Below are 18,564 nucleotides of genomic sequence, written 5' to 3'. Positions count from 1 at the left end.
CTGGGTTCAATCCTGGCTTGGGTCACTGTCTGTGCGGACTCTGCACGTTCGCCCCGTGTCTGCATGGGTTTCCTCCCACAAGTCCCGAAAGACATGCTTTGTTAGGAGAGTTGGATATTCTGAATTCTCCCTCAGTGTACCCGAACAGGCGCCAGGGTGTGGCGACGAGGGGATTTTCACAGTAACTTCATTGCAGTGCTAATGCAAGCCTACTTGTGACACTAATAAAGATTATCAGGTCTGTGGACCCACCCACACCAGATTCCTGCTGCTTTTCTCCCACTCTTCAGGTACCGGATTCCATGAAGGCGTTGGTGACCATGGACCTCCATGTTAATCTTGCTCTGAAGGCATGGGTTATCTTCATCCAGTTTGTGAGGCTCCAGTCTACCTCAACCTCTTTTACCATCAATCTTTCCCATCAGCATCAGACTTTCCAAAATCATTATTTCTGATTAAGTGCACAAAAAATCCATCTCTCTTCCTGATCTTAGTTAGCAGAGCTCTTTTGATCTCAGAAGTTATTAGCACCTCTTCATTAGTGTGACTTGTCTAAAATACCTTCATTATTTGCCTCAAAAAGTACCATTCTGCAGGCTTTCAGTTTGATGAGAACATTTCAATACATTTCTGAAATTCCAAATGAAGTATATTGTACCAGGTTCCAGCTTGGTTCAGTGATAACTGTCTCATTTGGATTCAAGTCTCACTTCAGTACAAAAAAAAAATCCAAGCTAAATCTCCAATGCAGTTCTGAATGTTACATTGTCAGAGGTGCTATCTTCTGGATGGGATGTGAAACGGAGACCCCGTGAGCCTGTTTAGATGAATGTACGAGATTCTATGGTACTATTGGGAGAAGTTGTCCCTAGTGCTAAGAACAATCTGCATCCTTTCATCACCAGAGATTGATAATCTGATTAGTAATCCCACTGCTATTTGTGGGACGGTGTGTACAAATTGGCTGTTATAATTACATACAGAACAGTAACCATACTTCAAAATAGCTTATGCCTGCAGAACATCCTGAGGACATGAAAAACACTATATTAATGCAAGCTCTTTCACTATTTATAGGGGGTGCCACAATCTGTAATATTGACAAAGACGGCAAGGCTTGTTAAGCAAAATTTTCTACTTGTAACTCAGTTCTGACCACTAGTTAGTACTCTACACGTTAACCTACACGTTAGTGGGCAGCACGGTAGCATTGTGGATAGCACAATTGCTTCACAGCTCCTCTACACGTTAACCTACACGTTAGTGGGCAGCACGGTAGCATTGTGGATAGCACAATTGCTTCACAGCGCCAGGGTCCCAGGTTCGATTCCGGCTTGGGTCACTGTCTGTGCGGAGTCTGCACATCCTCCCAGTGTGTGCGTGGGTTTCCTCCGGGTGCTCCGGTTTCCTCCCACAGTCCAAAGATGTGCAGGTTAGGTGGATTGGCCATGCTAAATTGCCCTTAGTGTCCAAAATTGCCCTTAGTGTTGGGTGGGGTTACTGGGTTATGGGGATAGGGTGGAGGTGTTGAACTTGGGTAGGGTGCTCTTTCCAAGAGCTGGTGCAGACTCGATGGGCTGAATTGCCTCCTTCTGCACTGTAAATTATATGAAACCTATGAAAACCTCCAATGTGGTACCGAGTTTAGTTTCCAATATTCATCTAATCAGGCTATAGATATTTAGGCTAATGGACCGTTACTTGTCTGGGACAGATTTGTTCCTCTTTTAAATTCAGAGACTATGCATGTTTGCTTGCACAGCTCCAAAGCCTCATCTCCTTCAGAATCTCAGGATAAATGTAAAAATGTAAATGTCGCCACAGTCCCAGAGGACCATAGGCTGCTCTCCCTTTTGAGAGCTGACTGACGGTGATTTATCCTGAGGGTCACCACACCTCAAGTGAGGGGAAAGGTTAAGTAAGTGGGGGCCTTCATGGATAATCTCAGCCGATACAGGAAATTAACCCGTGCTGTTGGCGTCCAGCCAACGGAGCCAACCGATCCCCTTTGAATCTCAGGATATATAGAATCTGGCCCAGTTAGTGAAACCATCATCAGTGTCCTTTGTTACCTTTTGATTTGACTATTCCAATGGATTTCTGGCCAGCCTCCCACATTCTACTCTGTAAACTCGAGCTCATCCGAAATTCTGCTGTGCGCATCCCATCCTGTCTTCCCACTGACCCATCAACACCCTTGTGCTCACAGATCCACACCGTCTCCCAGTTAAGCACAATCTTGCTTTTTAAATTCTTATCCTTGATTTCATGGCCTTTCTCTTCCATATCTTTGTAATTTCATGCCTTACAACCGAGAACTCTGCACTCCTCCAATTATAGCATCTTGAGCAAACCCAATTTTAATTACTCCACTACTGGCAACTGCCTTCAGCTGCCTATATTCTCTACCTGCTTCTTCCGCTTTTAAAGATGCTCTCGAAAACCCGACTTTTTAAAAAATATATGTTTCTTCTCCTTTTTCACATTTTCAACCAGATTTACACCCTCCAACTCCCAAACAAATCTCAACATTTTAAATACAATCAAAGAAAAGAATTCAGGAATCCACGATCCACCCATACATAGTCACAAACAACATACACAGTCCAACCCCCCCCCACACCATCCCAACCCCCCCCCCCTCTAATGTTTGATGTCATCCAATGCTTGAAAGCTTGAAAGTGCATAATAAACAAAGCCCATGAATTGTAGAACCCTTCCATCCTTCCCCTCAATTCAAACTTCACCTTCTCAAGTGTTAAAAATTCCAACAGATCCCCCCGCCACGGCACAGGGTGGAGAAACTGACCTCCACTCCAACAGGATCTGCCTTCAGGCGATCAGTGAGGTGAAGGCTAAAACATCTGGCTCTGCACCCGTTTCTAACCCCAGCCGATCCAATACGCCGAATATGTACCACCTTTGAAATCACCTCACTCCGGGACCAAAACATATGAATGTGGTTTGCGGGGTACTACTCTGGTATAAACCTTTTCTGAACTGCTTCCTTAAATAAAGTGAGCAATACTGTACACAGTACTCCAAATGTGGTCTCACTTGTGCACTGCAGAGCTGAAGGATAACCTCCCTCACAATAAACCTGCCTCGCAATACATGATAACATTTTATTATCTTTTCTAATTACTTGTTCCATTGGCACACTAGCTTTTTGTGACTCATGCACTAAAACACCCAGATCTCTCTGCACCTCCGAGTTCTGCAATCTCTCACCATTTAGATATGCTGCTTTTATTCTTCCTGCCAAAATGGATCAATTCATAATTTCCCACATTATACTTTGTTAGCCAAATGTTTGCCCACTCATATAACCTGTCTATATATTTTTGTAGCCTCCTTATGTCTTCTTCACAATTTACTATCCTACCGATCTTTGTCGCATCAGCAAACTTGGCAACCATCCCGCCCATCTCTTCATCCAAGTAATTTATATAAATTGAGAACAGTTGAGGTCCTAGCACTGATTGCTATGGCACACCACTCATTACATCTCTTCAAAAAAAGACTCATTTATGCCAATTCTCTGCTTCCTCTTAGCTGCCAATCTTCTATCCATGCCAATATGTTACCCCCATACCATGGGCTTTTATTTTCCATAATAACCTTTGATGTGGCACTTTATTAACAGCCTTTTGGAAATTTAAACCCACTGGCTTCCCTTTATCCGCAGCATGGTATTCCTCAAAGAACTGCAATAATTTGGCTAAACATGATTTTCCTTTCACAAAACCATATTGACTCTGCCTAATTACCTTGAACTTATCTAGTGCCCTGCTATAGCTTCTTTAATAGCTTCTAACATTATCCCTTTAACAGATGTGAAGGTAACTGACCTACAGTTTCCCACTTGCTGTCTCTCTCTCTTCCTGAATAACGGAGTTACATTTGCATTTTCAATCTAATGGGACCTTCCCGGAATCTAGGGAGTTTCGGAAAATTTAACTAATGCATCAACCCTCTTATTAGCCACTTCTTTTAAGACCATAGGATGAAGTCCATCATGATCCCTTCCATCACGAGGGCGGCATGTGGTGTAGTGGTGAGCACGGCTGCCTAAGGTGCTGAGTATCCGGGTTCGAATCCCGGCCCTGGGTCACTGTCCATGTGGAGTTTGCACATTCTCTCCGTGTCTGGGTAGGTTTCACCTCCACAGCCCAAAGAAGTGCAGGTTAGGTGGAGTGGACACACTAAATTGCCCCTTAATTGGAAAAAAAATAATTGGGTACTCTATTTTTAAAAAAAATCATCCCTTCCATCACTTTACTGATGATTGAGAGTGGACTGCTTTTTGTGTACAGGACATACCTGGTCAATTTTCCACATTGCCAAGTGGATGTCAGTGTTATAACCGTACTGGAACAGTTTGACTCAGGACGAAGCAGTCCTGGAGCACAGATCATCAGTACTATTGACAATATGTTGTCAGGGCCCATAGTTGTTGCTGAATCCATTGTCATCTGCAGTTTCTTGATACCACGTGAAACAAATCGAATTGACTGAAGATTAACATCTCCAATGCTGGGGTCGAGAAGAGGACGAAATAGGTCATCCACTCGGCACTTCTGGCTGAAGAGTGTTGCAAATGCATGAACCTGATCTTTTGCATGGATATGCTGGGCTCCCCAGCATTTTGGATGGGGATATTTGTGGAGCTGGCTCCTCCAGTGAGCCGTTTGACTGTGCACTACCATTCAGCCCTCACCAGCATAACTCAATACAAACTATTTCATCTGGTGTCTGCATCAGTTCAGCTTCTTGAATTTCCAAATTATTTTGAACATACACAGTCACCTCTCCTCAATCCCAGCTTGGCTCTATTCTCGGGGCAGGACGGTCTATGGATTGGAGATCATAACGAACATTAGTGTTCCAACTGGAGATGTGAAACTAAGGTCCCAACTTTCTGGCAGGCCAGACTGATGCCAAAGATCCCATGGCAGTCTACTTAAAGAGCATGGAGTGCTCCTGGTATATGAGCCAACACTTCACTCAAAACACAAAAACAAAAATAAATTGACTGCTCATTCATCTCATTGAAGTTTACTGGCATAGAGAGTTTGCATTTGCTTTTATCCTGTCACTGTAAAATTAATTATTTCAAGCACTCTAAAAGCTTTCAGCAAGAAGTGCTAAGTGTACGATTTTTTTATTACTTCATTCTTGCTGAATCCCCTGCACCCAACATACTGAATTTAGTCCTGCAGGGTGTGACGATTGTATTCCTGTAATCTCTGTAACAAGGTCATGAAAGTTTGTGCTGCTCTGTACTTATCCAGGTTATAAAAGAGATGCCACCATCACTTGAACCAGAAGGTCATGGGTTCACGCCGAGGTTTTGATGCATTATCAAGGCCGAGATATCATCACAGTACTGAGGGAGTGCAGCACTGTCAGAGGTGCCATCTTTTTCAAGGGATGTTACACAAGAGACCTCGCCTGTCTGTTCAAAGTTGGATGAAAGATTCCATAGCATTACCTGAAGAGCAAGGGAGCTCTTCCCAGTGTCCCGACCACTAATAATAATAATAATCTTTATTGCCACAAGTAGGCTTACATTAACACTGCAATGAAGTTACTTGCGAAAATCCCCTAGGCGCCACATTCCTGCACCTGTTTGGGTACACAGAGGGAGAATTCAGAATGTCCAAATTACCTAAGAGCACGTCTTTCGGGACTTGTGGGAGGAAACCGGAGCACCAGGAGGAAACCCATGCAGACACAGGGAGAACGTGCAGACTCCGCACAGACAGTGACCCAAGCCGGGAATCAAACCCGGGACCCTGGAGCTGTGAAGCAACAGTGCTAACCACTGTGCATCCACAGTCCTCTGAGGTGGAGAATTCAAAAGATTCACAACACGCAGAAAAAAAATTCTCATCTCAGTCCCAAGTAGCATCCCCTTTATTTTGAAAGTGCCCCCCTGGAAACATCTTATCTGCGCCGACCCTGTATAACCCTTTGAGTATTTTGTACTGTTTGCTGCATCTCTCTATATAAGTAACTATGCCTCAACAGTAACTAACTGCCCCAAGTCTATTCCATCATTGTATTTGTGGTAGCCATGATGTGGAGATGCCGGCGTTGGACTGGGGTGGGCACAGTAAGAAGCCTTACAACACCAGGTTAAAGTCCAACAGGTTTGTTTGGAGTCACTAGCTTTCGGAGCGCAGGTGCTCACCTGCCCTCCAAAAGCTAGTGACTCCAAACACACCTGTTGGGACTTCAACCTGGTGTTGTCAGACTTCTTCCTGTCATCATTCTATTTGGTACTGGCTAATCAATACCTCAACTTAAATTACCGCCTTCTCCCTACATTCCTCAATAAATTTACCCAACAAAAATCTATTGAGTGGAGTCTTGAAAATTCAACTGAACCAGGATGTCACAAAATCGTGAAAGGTTATACAAACATAACTTCTTTCATTCTTTCAATTCCTAACACTTCTGGCATTCTGGTGTATTACAGATTTCACACACAGAATATTCTCTGTTCATTTACAATGACTTGGATTAACTTCTTGCAATTTCCACTCCCAATCCCTAAACTCCCTGTCATCTACATTCCAGTATGAGTGCCATGTCAGTTGTCGACTCAGTCCCAGGACATCACTGCAGGAGTGCCTCAGGGAAGTGTTATCCTCCCAACCATCTTCAGCTGTTCCATCAATGACCTTCCTTCCATCAGAAGGTCAGAAGTGGGGATGATCACTGACGATTAAACAATATTCAATATTCAATCGTGACTCGTCAGATACTGAAGTAGTCCATACCCAAATTCAACAAGACCTGGAAAATACCCAGACTTAGGCTGACAAGTCACAAGTAACATTTGTGCCGCACAATAACCAGGCAATGACCATCTCCAACAAGAGAGAATCTAAACCACAATTTTCAGTGGCATTAGCATGCTGACTTGTAAATATATAGCCGTTCCTTCACTGTCAGTGAATCAAATTCCTGGAACTCCCTCCCTGACAGCACTGTGGATGTACGTACATCACAAGGACTGCAGCAGTCCAAGAAGGCAGCTCACCACCACCTTCTCAAGGGCAAGTAGAGATGGGTAAGAAATGCTGGCCCAGCCTGCAAGGCCCACATCCCATAAATGAATCAATAAAAAAAAAAATCAGAAGAATAAACTGGGTCCATTAGTCACTACAAATACCTCAACCTAAAACTATATTTCTTTACCATTATAACAGCGACAGCATTTCAGAACTACTTAACTGCAAAGCACTAGGGGATGACCTAATGTTGTGAAAAGTGCTATAGAAGATCATTACTGGAAATAAAGTTATAGATATATATTATATATATATATATATATTATATATGGGCCTTTTGATATCCAAGGGAGCAAATTCAGACCAGCAAATCTGTGGGTTCGATATCCCACACTGTGCCAAAGTAGCTCTCACCTCCCAGATGGTAGCACCACCACCGTGCACCAGCCCCACCCTGCACCCTAAAAGTGGAGGGCGGGTGTTGGGGCAAAATCAGGATGGACAGGTCTACAAAGACTCTAGAGTTGAAATGGCTGCCGACACTCACCGTACAGGCTCATGGATGTAGACTGGCCACTTGGGCGAGGTACTGGAGGGCAACCGGTGCCCGTGGAACCTTGTCCCAGCAAGGAGTCAGCTCCTTCAGGAAAGGAAGAGAAAAAACTGGTGGGAAAAGGAAGAAAATAGATACGAGGGAGCAGCTTCAGGCTGTGATGTAATCTCAGGGTTCACCCGCAGGTTATTAGCTGCTTGAACTTTACCCTCGTGACTTGGGAGCCTGGTTTCAGGTGCCTCAGTGAAATCTCACTGTGTAAACATTACACATATCCATGATTCTCGACATGACATCTTGTGCCAATCGCACAACTGTCTCATTCAGCAGCAAAGTAGCCGCTGACGCAAGGTCAGAATGTTATTGCGACACCTCTGACCAAGTCATGAGTTATATTTTACGTGTATTTTGGAAGCCAATACAAAATGAGAAGGGACAAGACAGGTGTCCCAGGACATCCAGAATCCTCTAGACCCAGGTTTCACTCTGCTGGTACGGAGTGCTGTTAGAACCCCTCAATCAAATGACAGCTGCTGATGCTCTCAGCTAATATCAGATTTTCCGGATATCAGAGGTTCTGTTTGTTAACTTGAGTAGAGGTCTGCACAAGAGAGGGTTTTGCAGTCTGTCAGCTGCAGATAAACTTGCAAACAGCCTGCGTGAGACAAAGTTTTCTGAAGGAGACAAGCTGAGACCAATGGACGCAAAGGATATAGCATCTAGCAAAATGAGCACATGTTGCCATCAACTCATGGCAAGGTTATTCTTTGCTGGGTATAGACAAACCCCATCTCATGATGTGGACCACTTCCATGCTCTAAAAGGAGAACAGCCAGCCCCTCCAAGCTACATAGCCACTCCCCATTTCACTTCTCTCCACAGAGCAGGTGTGTTAAAACCTTTCATGTCTTTTACTTTAAAAAGTGGAACTTTCATACACTTAGTTGTCCAATTGTAGTCTGAGCTTCTCTATCATTGGCTTCTCTTCCTATCCTGGTACTATGAATAGCATGGATAAAGGCCACTTGGGCCAACTGATCTATGGCATGTAAAGAGAGGTGTTGTTGGTCAATAACAATGGAACAGAGCTGCCTACGTTCAGATTTTTAAAGCAACATTCAATAAATAACCTGCGGAATGTGACATAAAGCAAGAGGTTAATAGGATAGAGCTTCCAATTGTGATTGCTTCAATTGACCTGCCTTAACCACTATGACACATTTAGAACTTCAGGTTTCAGAAAATTTAACGATCTAAAAGCTAACTTCTCCACAAATGTGTCTATGCCAGCCACACACCTTTGGACGGTGTAGGCTACAACCATTGTGCTGCTTTTCCGATAAAGTTACACACTAGTGATAACCAATCACAGCACCACTACAGATGCTGACAGGCCTGATCTGTACATTCAGCATTCTAGTCCGAATGTCAGGTTTACAATATTCAGTTTTTTCAGTTTCCTGTTACATCGAGGGGTTTCTGTGTAAGCATCTGTAAATGCACACTTGTAACACAGCTGCAGCAGGTTACCAAAGCAGGCTACACGCACAACATAGAACATAGAAACACTGACCATTATTCATACTTCCCACACCTCCCCTCATCCCAAACCAACAGGTTACACCATTTTGGATTGTCTGAAAAGGTGGGTGGGGTGGGGCCACCACACATGTATCTTTCACTCTGCACTGCATTGAGATAGGGTTAAGGAAAATCCCAAGGCTTTTTACACGTACATAAAAAGCAAGAGGGTAGCCAGGGAAAGGGTTGGCCCACTGAAGGATAGGCAAGGGAATCTATGTGTGGAGCCAGAGGAAATGGGCAAGGTACTAAATGAATACTTTGCATCAGTATTCACCAAAGAGAAGAAATTGGTAGATGTTGAGTCTGGAGAAAGGTGTGTAGATAGCCTGGGTCACATTGAGATCCAAAAAGACGAGGTGTTGGGTGTCTTAAAAAATATTAAGGTAGATAAGTCCCCGGGGCCTGATGGGATCTACCCCAGAATACTGAAGGAGGCTGGAGAGGAAATTGCTGAGGCCTTGACAGAAATCTTTGGATCCTCGCTGTCTTCAGGGGATGTCCCGGAGGACTGGAGAATAGCCAATGTTGTTCCTCTGTTTAAGAAGGGTAGCAAGGATAATCCCGGGAACTACAGGCCGGTGAGCCTTACTTCAGTGGTAGGGAAATTACTGGAGAGAATTCTTCGAGACAGGATCTATTCCCATTTGGAAGCAAATGGACGTATTAGTGAGAGGCAGCACGGTTTTGTGAAGGGGAGGTCGTGTCTCACTAACTTGATAGAGTTTTTCGAGGAGGTCACTAAGATGATTGATGCAGGTAGGGCAGTGGATGTTGTCTATATGGACTTCAGTAAGGCCTTTGACAAGGTCCCTCATGGTAGACTAGTACAAAAGGTGAAGTCACACGGGATCAGGGGTGAGCTGGCAAGGTGGATACAGAACTGGCTAGGCCATAGAAGGCAGAGAGTAGCAATGGAAGGATGCTTTTCTCATTGGAGGGCTGTGACCAGTGGTGTTCCACAGGGATCAGTGCTGGGACCTTTGCTCTTTGTAGTATATATAAATGATTTGGAGGAAAATGTAACTGGTCTGATTAGTAAGTTTGCAGACGACACAAAGGTTGGTGGAATTGCGGATAGCGATGAGGACTGTCGGAGGATACAGCAGGATTTAGATTGTTTGGAGACTTGGGCGGAGAGATGGCAGATGGAGTTTAATCCGGACAAATATGAGGTAATACATTTTGGAAGGTCTAATGCAGGTAGGGAATATACAGTGAATGGTAGAACCCTCAAGAGTATTGAAAGTCAAAGAGATCTAGGAGTACAGGTCCACAGGTCATTGAAAGGGGCAACACAGATGGAGAAGGTAGTCAAGAAGGCATACGTCATGCTTGCCTTCATTGGCCGGGGCATTGAGTATAAGAATTGGCAAGTCATGTTGCAGCTGTATAGAACCTTAGTTAGGCCACACTTGGAGTATAGTGTTCAATTCTGGTCGCCACACTACCAGAAGGATGTGGAGGCTTTAGAGAGGGTGCAGAAGAGATACCAGAATGTTGCCTGGTATGGAGGGCATTAGCTATGAGGAGCGGTTGAATAAACTCGGTTTGTTCTCACTGGAACGAAGGAGGTTGAGGGGAGACCTGATAGAGGTATACAAAATTATGAGGGGCATAGACAGAGTGGATAGTCAGAGGCTTTTCCCCAGGGTAGAGGGGTCAATTACTAGGGGGCATAGGTTTAAGGTGAGAGGAGCAAGGTTTAGAGTAGATGTACGAGGCAAGTTTTTTTACGCAGAGGGTAGTGGGTGCCTGGAACTCGCTACCGGAGGTGGTGGTGGAAGCAGGGACGATAGTGACATTTAAGGGGCATCTTGACAAATACATGAATAGGATGGGAATAGAGGGATACGGACCCAGGAAGTGTAGAAGATTGTAGTTTAGTCGGGCAGCATGGTCGGCACGGGCTTGGAGGGCCGAAGGGCCTGTTCCTGTGCTGTACATTTCTTTGTTCTTTGTTTTGATAGTGTGTGTTGCAGAGTGCCAAGTTGCACTGAACTGCACATTAACTAAATGGAAACACATTGGCAGCTTTGGTTGGAAATACTTATTTTGAAAGAGCAAAATGTGACATTACTACTTACCCCCTTCGCCACATTCCTCTGGGGGTTTTGTTTTCTTAGCAAGACGAGGGTCCAGCCATGTAGTTGTCTTAGTATTGTGACTGTGAAAGGAAAGAACGATTACAACAATTCAAAAGGTAACAAGGTCCTACAGGAGGTGAGTGGGTTGGTGGTAGAGGAATGAAATGGGCCCGGATTGGGAAAAGAAAGGTTAAGATTACTGCAAAATACAATGATGGTATAGGACTGAGGGCTGGAGGGGAACCGGGGGGCGGGGCATAGCGAAAAGGCTGGGCACCTTTGGAACATTTTCAATGATGGTCAAGTCTGGTTTTCACCCCACTCCTTGGGTACATTGGGTGCGACTGAGCTTGGGAGTTTGCAGTGCACAAATAGGCTGCCGCATTTCCTACATGACAACAGTCACTACAACACAGTAATGATTGGCTATATTTTGTGGAGCCCTGAGGCAGTGAAAGCCACTATATTAACACAAGTTCTTTCCTATCCTTTTTAAGGTTTATTTTAATAAATTTAGAGTACTCAATTCATTTTTTCCAATTAAGGGGCAATTTAGCGTGGCCAATCCACCTACCCTGCACATCTTTTGGGCTGTGGGGGCAAAAGCACGCAAACACAGGGAGAATGTGCAAACTCCACACCGACAGTGACCCAGAGCCTGGTCTGAACCTGGGACCTCGGCGCCGTGAGGCAGCAGTGCTAACTACTGCACCACTGTGCTGCCCAGGTTGTTGTTGTTTTTTGAGTGCTACAAACAGACTTATTTAAGAAAACCTCATGAAATAGAATTGTGTTCACTATGAATTTCAGAACCCATCACCTCAGTCTGAATTCCCTCCCTCATCTTCTTGAAACCTTTCCTGTCCTAACATCTCCTAATGTGGTTCAGTGTCAATTGTTTTCTGATGGCACTCCTGTGAAACGGTTTGAATGTCTTTCTATGTTAAAGATGCTATATAAATGCAAGCTGTTGTTGCTGAATGCTGGGGGAAAACAAGACAATTTATTTTTCAGTTTTACAAACAACTCTACATGTTTGGAGATGGATACTCACTCGATGAAGTAAATCATCCCACTGTCAGTGTAGGCCATCTCCCAATTGCTTGGCAACGGCTCGACCAAATCTTCCCTGGTAACCGGATCCAAGTACCTGAATTCTGCCACCCCATCCGTGTGGCTGGGCCCTGGTCCTGCAGAATGAGTTAACTCTATTACATTATTTATATCGGTAAGTGAAAACCACGTGGGACAGTTTGTACAAGTCGGAGTATTTTCATTTGACCATAACAGATTTTTGCTAATCCAGACAGTCACATAATTCAAGCCGGTCAGGCCATTATTTGGAAATGCACAATGAAATACTAGGATGCATAGCTAGGACAATATAAAACAAAAAGGATAATGGAGTGGCTTTGTACGAGATCTTAGATCAGCTCATATGGAATAATGCCTTCAGTTCTGGCTGCAGGATATGGTGACTGCAGCTACTTCAACTAATTGCTTTTCTCACCTTGCTTTGTTCCTAAAGGAAACTCTGGCAAAAGATGATCATCAGTTTCAGTTCCCTTAGAGATGGATTACTGCATAACATTCCAAACAAGAGTGCGAGCCGAGCAAATGGTACAGACCGGGCAGAGTCAAAACGATGTGAAAGTACATCTGTGATTCCACTCTCCCTCACCTGGGTAACCAGTCCCATTGGCAGTGGGCCTTTCGTCATCTTCCTCTTCATCTGGGACCATGGTGTCAACTCGCTGCATCATGCTTACAGATGTTGTTCGTTTCCTTTGTGCCTCTTCTGAGCCATCGTCCAGAACAACCTGATCCACTACATCCTGCTGAAAGGGACCGGGCTCTGCGGGAGGCTTTGGCGTTCCATAGAAATTACCTGTCAAATGTCAGGAGGGGTAGGGAGGGACACGAAGAACAGATGAGCTTCTCAGTTATATCACACTTTTCACATTTTAAAAATTTATATTCAATAAATAGATAAGATTCAATTACACATTTCCAACATATTAAAAATTCCTCAAAGCTAAAGCTTCCCTTTAGCTCGGCAGCCAGATTGCATAGTGTGATCCTGGGTCTGTGCAGAGTTCGATCTCCGCCTAGGACACGAGCAAGAGGAGCTACAGAAGTTCAAAATCAACCAGAGCATACACTGCACAAAGTAACACTAATTATACTGTGTACGCTAATATGTATACTGGTATACTGATGTCATCAGTAAAAGCGTGATGTCATCCGTAAGCACGGGCATGCCCAAGTTGTAGTTCATGAAGGCTGGTTGAAGGACCTCTTCATCACTGCTGCCAGATTGTGCGTACATGCTGCACTGTATATTTTATATTTTTGAAGCAAGGGCTATTAAGCATTTAAAACACATACAACTACTGTGTCAAGTTACTACATTTTTTGGCGACGAGGAGGAAATTCCGAGCGTCAGCCTATTCAATGAAGTTTTGCTGTCGAGCTAGTTTGAGCTGGTTTGCCACGTGCGCAGCAGTGAAGTCGGCTCTGACCCACGGCTATGAAAGGAAGCCAATGAAAAACAAGTCAGCGGCACCATGGCTACGCTCGAGAACTGTCAGTGAGTTTGTGGAGGGGCACAAGGACTGGACTGAACTTGGCGAATGGACTACAGATGAAGGTAAACTGTGCTCAATTCTCCTGTGTGTGGGGGGAGGGCACAGGCTTACAAGCTAATGAGGAATTTAGCAACACCACAGACACGGGGTTGGGGGGGGGGGCATTTCATTTGCGGATTTAGTTGCATCCCCTCAGGGTCACCACAATCCTAAACCCTCAGTGATTATCCAAAGTTTTAAATTCCATAGTCATTTTTGTAAGGCAGAACAGTCAGTAGCTAACTTTGCTGCTGAATTATGTCAATTCTCTCAGCACTGAGAGTTTGGGGCAGTGTTAAAGAACATACTCTGGACAGGTAAGTCTGTGGCATTGAGGGCAGCATACAGCGCCGCCTGCTCGGAGAAGCCACACTGACTTTCAAGAAAGCCCTGGAAATTTCTCAAGGAATGGAAATGGCTGCAAACAATGCCAAAGACATTCAGAATGGTGGGGCACAAGTGCATCAAGTGAGCAAGGGGCAGCAAACAAAAAGGCAAAATGAGTGTATTGTTTCAAGTGAGAGGAGCACACTATGCAAATAATTTCAAATTCCTGATGCTGTCTGTCACAATTGCGACAAAAAGGGACATTTGGAGAGAAAGTGCAGGGGTGCTGAGAGCAAGTGAAAGGCTGCGCAGGGAAACTCCAGTTCAAAGAAGTCTCAGTCAGCTGTGCACCACCTGGGTAGCACAGGGCAGGAAGAGGAGTGCTCCTACAACATGATCAATGTGGGTGAGGCATGCGCGGAGCCGATCTATACTACAGTGGAGGTCGGTGGAAAGGTGGAGGTGGACACGGAAGCCTCTGTATCTGTCAGTCGTGAGGAGATCTGCAGAAAGACTTGGAACTGTAAGCAAGTACCCACCCTCACTCAGGCAGAGATCAAACTATGGAGGTACACCAGAGAGTCCATACCATTTACTATTTATTTCTTGGGACATAGCATACAACAGTAAATAAGCAAGAGCACGGCTCCTGGTAGAAGGGAATGGGCTAAGTCTGGTAGGGCATGACTGGCTCAGTAAAATCTAGTTAAACCTAGTGAGATAAAGCACACACAGGTGACAGAGGATGTCATCTAGAAATTTCTGGAGGTTTTCAAAGACAAACTGGGCAAATTGTGGTGCAGTACAGTGAAGTTGTTTGTACACCTTCAGGCTACTCCTCACTTTTTCAAACTTAGGACAGTGCCTTACGCCACGAAGGACAATGCAAATGTAGACCCGCTGAGCCATCTTCCTTTACCAGAATGCCCACCTAAACACTGTTTCCTCCAAAGGGAATTTTCTTGCTCGAGACTTTCAAATTCTCCTGCGAATGCAAAGCAAATCAAACAGTGGACAGACCTCGACCCTGTCATGTCTCAGCTGAAAAGATTAATTGTGCAGAATTGGCCTCCTGTTATAGCGGATGACGATCTGAGACCATTTGCAAGATGGAAAGCTGAACTAAATGTGCATTCTTTGGGGGTCCAGAGTAGTCGTCTCCTCCTCTCCCCCCCCCCTCTCCCCTCTCCCCCCCCCCCCCCCCCTTCTCCCCTCTCCCCCCCCTCTTCTCCCCCCCCCCCTCTTCTATTCCACCCCCTCCCTCTCTTCTCTTCTCTTCTCTCCCCCCCCCCCCCCCCGAGCATTCACAGGTCTTGGATGAGATCATGAGGCTCACTCTAGTGCCTCCCGGATCAAAGGTCATATGTCTGATGGCCCAGCATGGATCAGGACTTTGAGAAAAAGGTAAAATCCTGTTCTGTGTCAGATTGACCAAAAGATGGCGCCACCGGCACAACTACATCCATGGGAGTGCCCTGACTGTCCCTGGTCCAGGCTTCACGTGGACTTTGCAGGGCCTTTCATGGGTTGGATGTTTCTAATCATTCTGGAGCGCCCTCTTTTTTTTTTTTTAATTTTGAGTACGCAATAATTTGTTTCTTTCCAATTAAGGGGCAATTTAGTGTGGCCAATCCACCTAACCTACACATCTTTTGGGTTGTGGGGGTGAAACCCACGCAGACACAGGGCAAATGTACACATCCTCTTAAGTGGCTAGAAGCACCCAACATGAGCAACAGCACAGCTCCTACTATGATGGAGAAACTGCGCCAAGTTTTTGCCACTCTTGGCTTACCGGATTCCTTCATCTCCGATATTGGCAGAACGTTTACAAGTGACTTGTTCCAGGGGATTGTGTAGAGAAATGGAAAACGCAATATGCGCAATGCTCCTTTTCATCCCGCCTCAAATGGTTTAGCAGAGAGAGCTGAGCAGACATTGAAAAAAGGATGACAGGCGGAGGGGCATGTCCAAAATCTCACCTAGAGCTGCTTCATCCGGATGTCAAAGCGGGAGAAGGGAGGAGACAGGAAATGTAGAAAGAGAGACATGACCACCAACCATGGGGAGAGAGATTTCAATCCAAATAAATGCATCTATAAGAGAGGTTTTGGCAGTAACCAACGCTGGCTGCCTGGAGTAATTGATCTAAGAGTCATCCACAGGTGCCAGGATCGCATTCGTCAGTGCCACGATGAACAACCAAGCTTCCAGACCACACGGGCAAAAGGGAATGCTACTGTGGAAACCCAACAGAAAATGGTGTCTGATGAACAGGGGCATCTAGTGGTTTCTGCTCCAGGAGGGTGAGGGACATTCATTCACAGACACCCAACCCACTCCTGCGCCCTCAAACGCAGCTCCATTTGGGCAAGACGCACCAATGTCAATGGAGACACCAGGGGTACTCGCAGGTGACAGTGTAGTCGCAAAGCTCCTGAAAGACTGAGTGCAGTTGAGACATGAGAGTCATTATGTATGAATGTTTGGATGACAGACAGAATTTAAAAGGGGGTTAAAATTAAGGGGGGGGGGGGGGGGTGATATGTTATAGTGTGCACACAAAGATGTATATGCACGTCATCAGTAAGCGTGGGCATTTGCAGGTTATTGGTATGAGTATTTGCTGGTGTATACGCAGAAAAATGTTTCTACGTGTAGGGGACTTCAAAACTGGGAGCCATGAAAGTAAGACATTCACTAATAAATCGAATAGGAAATTCAGGAGAATCTCTTTACCAAAAAAGTGGAACTCGCTACCATAGGAAGTGGTGAGGTGAATAGTGTAGCTACAATTAAGATAGAGAAGTGCATGAAGGAGAAATATACAGAAGGATATGCTGATTGGATATGAGATGAGGATGAGCGGGAAGAGGCTTGTGTGAAGCAAAAACATGCAAGGCCAGTTGGAGCATTTAAAGATATGGGATCTCCCATTTAAGACTGAGATGAAGAGAACTTTTTTCTTGGAGGGTCATTAGCCTTTGGAATCCTCTTCACCAGAGTAGTGGAGATAGAGTCATTGAATATATTCAAGGCTGAGTTAGATAGATTTTTAATCAATACGGGAGTCAAGGGTTATGGGGGAGGGGCAGGCAGGACAATTGAGGTACGGCCACAATCAGATTAGCCACAATCTCACTGAATGGCAGAGCCGGTTTGATGGGCCAGATAGTCTACTCTTGTTCCTATTTCTTATCATAGAAAAGTTACAGCCCACCTTGTCCATGCCAACCCTAGGACACCCAGGTGCCCTTTCTAATGCCTCCTTCCTGCACCTTGTCCATAGCCCTGTAGCTTAGAGCGCTTAAGGTACAGGTTCAGGTACCTTTTAAAAGGGTTTAGGTTCTCTGCCTTCTTCGCCAACTCGGCAGCGAATTCCAGACTCCCACTACCCTCTGCGCATAAACCTTCTTCCACAGGTCACCTCTACACCTTCAGCCACCTATCTTATGAGAGCCAATGTACATCTGAGCACATGAACCATGCGTGAAGGGGACTTGGCGCGAGTTAGGACACAGGAAATAGAGTTTTGGATGGCCTGAAGTTTACGGCAAATTGAACTTGGGAAGGCCAGTCAGGACTGTATTGGAATAGTCAAGATTAGAGGCAAGAATTGGATATGGGCTTTGTGGCCAATAAGCTGAGGCAGGGATGTAGTTCAATGTATTGGAGGTGTAACTAGGCACTTCGTACCCGAGGGCTGAAGGAAATTACAGATATAGAGAGCGGAGATTACTTAAAATGGGAAGAGAACAATATGCATAGAAAATGAATGATGAGGGCTCTGTTCGACAAACTAGTTACAAAGCTCAGTGGCAGTGAGTCATCAAATATTGAGATGCATTAGAAGGTCAGTACTGCGCTGAAATAGTGAGGTAATTTTCATACATTATAAATTATTGGTGCAACAGTACATAGAATATTGTGTACAGTTCTGGACACTTTAGCACAGAGAGGATATTGCAGTTACTGAAAGGGGACAGAACAGAACAACCATAATGATTGAGGATGGAAAAATTTGACAACGAATAATAATGTTGAGGTGTGATATGACTGTTAGGATTCTAAAGCGACTAGACAACATTTGCCATGATAAGCTGTCGCAACTGGACCAGAGCACTATAACCAGAGTAAGGGGCAGCACGGTAGCATTGTGGATAGCACAATTGCTTCACAGCTCCAGGGTCCCAGGTTCGATTCCGGCTTGGGTCACTGTCTGTGCGGAGTCTGCACATCCTCCCCGTGTGTGCGTGGGTTTCCTCCGGGTGCTCCGGTTTCCTCCCACAGTCCAAAGATGTGCAGGTTAGGTGGATTGGCCATGATAAATTGCCCTTAGTGTTGGGTGGGGTTACTGGGTTATGGGG

The 18,564-nt window shown here is 45.0% G+C and overlaps 1 protein-coding gene across 5 annotated transcripts in view; it reads right to left on the bottom strand.

Annotated features, from left to right (window-relative positions):
• magi3a (membrane associated guanylate kinase, WW and PDZ domain containing 3a) overlaps positions 1-18,564 on the bottom strand; it is a 140,552-nt gene that overhangs the window by 47,458 nt on the left and 74,530 nt on the right. For 4 of the 5 annotated variants that reach the window (XM_072480177.1, XM_072480178.1, XM_072480180.1 and 1 more), the window contains exons 4-7: positions 12,925-13,131; positions 12,298-12,433; positions 11,244-11,323; positions 7,570-7,662 (exon numbers count right to left, since the gene is read on the bottom strand). In XM_072480177.1, coding sequence (XP_072336278.1) covers positions 7,570-7,662; positions 11,244-11,323; positions 12,298-12,433; positions 12,925-13,131 — 516 coding nt within the window. The remainder of the gene's footprint in view (positions 1-7,569; positions 7,663-11,243; positions 11,324-12,297; positions 12,434-12,924; positions 13,132-18,564) is intronic. The other variant, XM_072480179.1, reaches the window with a different exon arrangement.

The sequence above is a fragment of the Scyliorhinus torazame genome, chromosome 17 (assembly GCF_047496885.1).
Source record: "Scyliorhinus torazame isolate Kashiwa2021f chromosome 17, sScyTor2.1, whole genome shotgun sequence".
Taxonomy (NCBI): domain Eukaryota; kingdom Metazoa; phylum Chordata; class Chondrichthyes; order Carcharhiniformes; family Scyliorhinidae; genus Scyliorhinus; species Scyliorhinus torazame.
Note: the sequence above shows the minus strand (reverse complement) of the source record. Positions and strands in the feature narration are given on the sequence as shown.